The sequence below is a fragment of the Drosophila mauritiana genome, chromosome X (genome assembly GCF_004382145.1).
Source record: "Drosophila mauritiana strain mau12 chromosome X, ASM438214v1, whole genome shotgun sequence".
NCBI classification, from domain to species: Eukaryota; Metazoa; Arthropoda; class Insecta; order Diptera; family Drosophilidae; genus Drosophila; species Drosophila mauritiana.
The window spans coordinates 11,783,249-11,789,762 of record NC_046672.1 but is presented as its reverse complement, the minus strand read 5'-3'; the positions used below and the strand labels follow the sequence as shown (position 1 = coordinate 11,789,762).

General features: G+C 46.1%; 1 protein-coding gene across 1 annotated transcript; it reads right to left on the bottom strand.

Moving 5' to 3' along the window:
• Window positions 1-3,328: 3,328 nt before the first annotated feature.
• Window positions 3,329-5,891, bottom strand: LOC117147814 (probable cytochrome P450 318a1). Its single transcript, XM_033314867.1, has 7 exons — window positions 5,644-5,891; window positions 5,390-5,581; window positions 5,064-5,264; window positions 4,620-4,689; window positions 4,252-4,567; window positions 3,700-4,189; window positions 3,329-3,578 (listed from the first exon to the last, which is right to left on the bottom strand). The coding sequence occupies exons 1-7, from the start codon at window positions 5,810-5,812 to the stop codon at window positions 3,403-3,405; spliced, it is 1,614 nt and encodes a 537-aa protein (XP_033170758.1). The 5' UTR covers window positions 5,813-5,891; the 3' UTR covers window positions 3,329-3,402.
• Between the last annotated feature and the right edge of the window lie 623 nt (window positions 5,892-6,514).

Below are 6,514 nucleotides of genomic sequence, written 5' to 3'. Positions count from 1 at the left end.
GCACATCGTTAAGGGTGTTGCATTGCATGGCATCGCATCCGATGGACAGATGCAGATGGCTTGGGCGCCAAATGGACGCCACGGCCGCCATCCGCCCACAAACTGTCCAAATATGTTTGGTTTTTCAGCTGCCCGAGCTGCGGGGATGCCCGCCCAGCAATCCCGATCCCAATGCCCATCCCAATCCCCATTGCCCGTTGCCCAATCCCAGCGCGACGATGCAACGATGAGCGAAAAATTGACATGCATGTAATTAGTGACAAGGGGCCAGTGGACGATGGACGATGGACAGTGGACAGTGGACAGTGGACCGCTGTTAGCACTTGATGAGCTTTATCCGCACACGCTCCCATATGCAGTCGTATATATATCAATTATGCCGTTTATGACCAAATGTCGAGAGTTGCTCCTCGCCCTCGAGGAATCAGGGTGAAATTAATTTTCGACGCCGTCACAGGAATCCATCGCGTATGCCACATCATCTGGCCAAAAATTGATGTCACTGTGCTGCACTTATGCTCTTGAAATACAAGTTATATAATATAATATATACAAAAAATAATAATTAAGTCAGCTGGATGACGCACTCATAGTTTGACACTTTACTGCAGGAATATAAAATTAAATAAACATCGCTTCATCATTTGGAGTTAACATCGTAAGTTTGAAAGTTTGCAGAAGTTGGAAAACATTTTTTTGAAAACCAAGGCAATGTGTAAAAGCCTTTGCGATAGAGTAGGCCGAAAAAGCAGCCGGAACAGGAAGAGGAACAGTAGCAGGATCTCGACCAGGAGCTGGGGGCTGGGATGGCGGAGATTGGAGGATGGGTGGCGCCTGTCTCGTCAGCGTCACTTGTCACATTCACGTTGACTCTTTTGACACGTCGACAAATTGTCAACAACGTTGCCAGCGAAGAAACCAAAGGACCAACAAAAACTAAGAAAAATGATCCAAAAATGCCGGCCACACTGGAATGAATGCCTCCATCGCTGGCGACTGCATGTGAATCTGAGTGGTGATGGTGGCGATGGTGGTGTTGGTGGTCCTGTTGGCTCCCGATGCTCCTGGTGGCTCGCATGGTTCTGGTGGTGCCAGCCGGAACGGCAGACTCCTCTATTAGCTGGCCGCTGGCATTTTCACGCTTTCGTTTTTATGCGGCTCAGTGGATTTCTGTCGCACTTAACGGCATCAGTGGCACTGACACTGGCCATGGTCCGTTTTCGGTCACCATTGCCACACCATGTCAGCGCCCACATCCTCCGGCCGCTCAGCCGATGCTCCTCGGCACATTTATCAACGCCTCGCACAGCAAAAGTCCAGTGGCTGAAACTCGCCGGCTCGGTTCCCCGAGCATTTTTGCTGAAAAATGCAATTCAGCACGATTTGCATTTTAGGAACCTGATTCGAGTGGACTTGGCAACAGGCACAGCCTAAAAAAAAAAGGACATCTGATCAGCCATAAAAGGTCCTTCATACGAACTTTTAAAACTAAACAGTAGTTACTTCTATGCAAAAGGTTAAATACAATTTGTATGGCTTGTATGGGTACTAAACTTAATCTTCCAGGATGCGGATAACCCCAATGGACTTGGGGCATAACTCTTCTTCTTCCAGCTTGACCACTGCAGGCAGTTCGGAATTACGGGCATTTCCGGATGCTTCGGCAAATAATTAAGACTCCGTTTTAGAGTGGAGCCAGCCATATTTTATCCTCGGCGATTTCGTGCCGGCACATCAATCAAAGTAAATATGTGAGGGGTGTGTGTGTTTCAAGTGCCTTTCGCAGTTATAAATTTCCGCACACATCCTGGCGCAAGGACGAAGGACATGGACACGCAGGCACCGAATGCATTCCACTCACGGCAATGGGGAAAGTGTCAAGTTAATGCCAGCAGCGATAGCAACAACAACAGCAACGGCAGAAGTAGAAGCAACTGCAAGGACATTACCCACACACCGCCCACCGCCCACCGCCCACGCCCCCTTTTTGCCACACCCCCACCCCCCACACACCTAATGACTTCGTTGACGGCGTCATTTGCCTGGCGAAAGGTAAGTTCCTCTCACAAGCCAAAATTCTTCCAACCCAAAAGGACTGGAGAACTCAACTAGCACATACCCATTACTTTGGCCTAATCTTCACACAAACTTCTCAAGCGAATTTAAATATGACTTTTAGGCTTGGTAGTACCTCTTGATTCCCATTTTAGAAGTTTCTTGATGCAACTAACTATGGGTAACTATAAAGAACATACTTAAGTGCATAGAATCGAATAGACTAATGCATAGATCTCTCGGTTTATAGGCAGAAAAGCCATCTGCTCTGTGTTTCCAGGTCCCAAACTCACTGGGCTATCGGCAAACTCGTGAGAGCACTTGTCTGAATGATTTGGGAAATAACAAGATGCCTCCATCGAGAACTCCGCCCGCTGCGATGAGTGAGATCCTTGTCGGATTTCGCGCAGTGTAGACCAAGTTATAATGATGCCACTCGGCTGACTGCTGATGTTGATGTTGCTCCTGCTCCCGCTGCTGCTGCTGCTGCTGCTGCTGTTGTCGTTTAGCTGCTAAGGCGATGCCAGCATTTCGGACGCTCTTTGGACGCCACTCTTCAGACAAGTCAAAAGGACTCGAGTCCTGACAATGATATGTGAATGTGCCCGGCACTGAAGGCACTGAAGTTACTGAAGGTAAGCTAGCTGGTACTACTGCTATGCAGCCATAGGTGACGGGCAAATCTGGCGGAAAACCCGGCGACGGAGTGGAGCTGAGCGGAAATATTGCTGACAGTTGTGGCATATTATCATACGTACGTAAGAGTCGAGTCCTTTCGCCATGTCCTGCCACATTAGCAGTCGCGTGTGCTCGGCAATCGCCCGACATTTGTCGCCACCCATGACAGCTGCAGTTTTGCCCGCTCCGACTCAGTTTCACGCCCATTTTCCACTTCAAGTCGGCAAGTAGGGCCTTTGATCTTTTGTTGAAAAACAAATTATCCTTGCTGAATCCTTTTTAGTCCTCTTTAGTTTGGTGTTGCACAAAACACATAAAACGCTTTACATAAATAACAGAAATGTTTGCTTTTAAAATGCGTTTGAAAATGCTTTAAAACTATTTAATATTATTAGTTGAATATATATAGATTTCAAATATATAGATATTCATTTTAAACTTATGTAGCTAGCGCCATCTGTAGGTCAAGTTGCAATGGTTGCAAGCTTAACTAAGCTTTCTGCTCGACGAACTTCAAAAGCTTTGCACAAAAATTCAAATAGTTGGGAAAAGTTAGTAGTATATTTTTTAGTGCTATAAAAATAAGGGTATTTATTGCATAAGCTTAATAACATATATGACAAAAAAAAGTGCTAATATAGTATTTGGAAAGCGGATAAACAATGCATCTCAAGTGGACAGCTTGTGTGGCTGGATTGTCAGCAAGATGTCATCGGCGTTTTTGAACTTTAGCGATATGTTTTCGACAAACTGCAGCTTCTCCAGCTCGAAATCGCTGTGAAAATCAAAGTTGGAGATTAGCTTGACCAGGAACACCTTCATGATAAAAAGTCCATAGCGACGACCTAAAAAGATAAAAAAATACAAATAAGATGGTCGTAAAATGTAGCTAACAATCTTTATAATCTTCACGATCTTCAGCTCACTAATGGGTATCCGATAGTCGTGTTACTTCGTCCAACTCACCGATACACGATCGCAGACCATTGGAGAAGGGCAGGAAGCTGTAGGAGTGTCGCCGATCGCGCTGCCTCCGTGTTTCTCCCGATCCCGAACCATTCTGCCCCTGGGACAGCTGCTCCTTCTCCTGGTCGAGAAACCGCTGCGGATCGAACTGCTTGGCGTTGGCGCCCCACCAGCGCTCGTCGCGTTGCATATTGAAGGTGTCCAGCACCACGATGCTGTTTTGGGGCACGATCGCTTCGCGCTGCCTGCCCGCCAGCTGGAAATCGCGACTGACGTGGCGCAGATTCATCGGCACGGTGGCCAAGAGGCGCAGCGATTCGCTGACAAAGGCATCCAGATAGCGCAGCTGCTGCAGCTGCTCCAAGCCCACCTGGCCGCCATCCGGCACGAGTGCCCTGATCTCCGCCAGCAAACGTCGCTGGCAGTCGCCCTTGTTGGTGGCCAAGCAGAGCAGGGCCAGCATTATGCTATTGGACACCGTCTCAAAGGACTGGAAACGGGAGTAAATGTATCCTATTCAATGCATATTAAACATCACATTTCGAGACGCACCACCAGTACCATGGACTGTGCCTCGTCCATGATCTCTTCGAGCGTCATCTCTCCATTGGCGGCCAGCTGAAAGATCTGCTCGATGAAGATGCGCCTCTGCCAGCCGTTGGACGAATCCTCTCCAGACTTTTCACCGCCAACGGCGTCCCTTAGCCGCCAGTTGCGATGCTTCGTCCTCACGATGCCGCCGACGAAATCCTCCAGCAATTTGGCGCACCTTCTGGACTCCTCGTAAAGTTCCGGCGCCAATAGCCGATGCAATTGGCGTATCTGTAGCCATGGCTTCACCACCCGAACGGCTGAGATCTCCAACAGTCTGGTTGGGATTGGAATGTTAGTTGTGGTAGCAAGGAGTCATCTCCACTCACCGCTTGTAACTGTGGGCAATGTGCGCGTCATCCAATTGCGTGAAATTGGTTGGAGTGCCCATGATGGTCACTGCAAGAGAGTACAACGATTCCATGCCAGAAAAATCACACAAAATTATAAACTACAAATTCAATCAAACACTCATAAAATAATGTAGATATATATATTTATATATAGCCACATTCATATTGGATTCCGGCTACGTGAGTCGCATGGAAACGGTGGGAACGTGTCGCCCCTCGAAGGGCAGTAAATGCAATTAGTGATTTGTTTATAAATTCCGCAACGGATTCTCCAGTTGGAGGTTGCTTGCAATTAATTGATGATTTACAAATCGATTGCTAAATAAATTGACTTGCGTATTAAGCCAGTTAATTAGTTAGTTTTAGATCTTATTGCTTATTTTTAGCTGCTAGTTAATGCTAGTTAGCAATGCTACTTACAGCAGGAGACCTCGAGAACAGCTCGACTGAGCAAATCCTCGGCAGCCGTGAACTTGACCGCCTGTCCATGGAGATTCGGCTGCGATTGGAACTGTTCGACCATCTGATTGCCCACGGAATTGAAGACATCGAAGAAACTGGCCACGATATTGTGACTGAAGGCGGGATTCAGCTGCTTGCGGCGCAACTTCCATTTTTGCCCTTCAATTGGGAGGATAATAATGCTGTTTTCAAATTTCTATTCAGAAATTCAGCTATTTAGCTATTCAGCTATTAAGCTATTCAGCTATTCAGCTATTAAGCTATTCAGCTATTCAGCTATTTACCTCTGGCATGAAGCAGACCGCGACGAACAAAGAAGCCATCCTGCAGAAAGGTCTTGTCCAGGCACTCGGGCGCATTGAGGACGCATTCCATGCCGGCCGGATCATCGATGTAGAGTAGGACTCGGGTGCCCACGAGAACGGCCAGCGGGCGCTGGAAGTGCACCCGATACTGGGATACCTTCTCCAGAATGCCTGCAATGGAATGCCAGCCATATAAGAAACTATTCCAATGGCCGCCACTCTGCTCACTCAACTGTTGGGATGCAGATTGATGCAGAGGAGGAACCATAGCACCGGCTGCTGGACCACTCCGCGCCATCCGTTCAGCTGCCAGATGAGCCGCCAGCACTTGCGCTGCTGCCAGGCGAGGAGCACCGCCAGAAGGGCGCCGCACGCCCAAAGGGCCACGTTCAGGTGCATCATCGGTAGTGTCGCTACCACAAATGGCCAGCGATTCCACGCCGCGTATTTACGGACTAATGTGGTGCTTTGTAGGCAGCACACTTGCAATCAACGTGGTAATAGTGGCTCAGGTTGGGGGTTTGGTGGCTCTGTGGTTTGGTGGTTTGGTGGTGGCTCCAATGGAGGTGGCGAACCGATCGGTTGGGCCAACAGTTGACAACTGCCGAAATGTGGTACACACAGTTATTGGCAACACCGTTGGTCGGCGACTGAAATGGCTTTCTTAATTGCCCGGCGGACAGTGGGCGGCATTTTGGGTCATCATCGATGGTTTAGGTCAAAAACAAACAAATATATGCAAATATAATCAAATAAATTCAAATATAATCAATTATAATCAAATATAATCAATTATAATCAAATATAATCAAATATAATCAAATATAAGCAAATATAAGCAAATATAATCAAATATAATCAAATATAATCAAATATAAGCAAATATAAGCAAATATAATCAAATATAATCAAATATAATCAAATATAATCAAATATAATCAAATATAATCAAATATAATCAAATATAATCAAATATAATCAAATATAATCAAATATAATCAAATATAATCAAATATAATCAAATATAAGCAAATATAATCAAGTATAATAAAATATAATCAATTATAATCAATTATAATCAATTATAATCAAATATAATCAAAT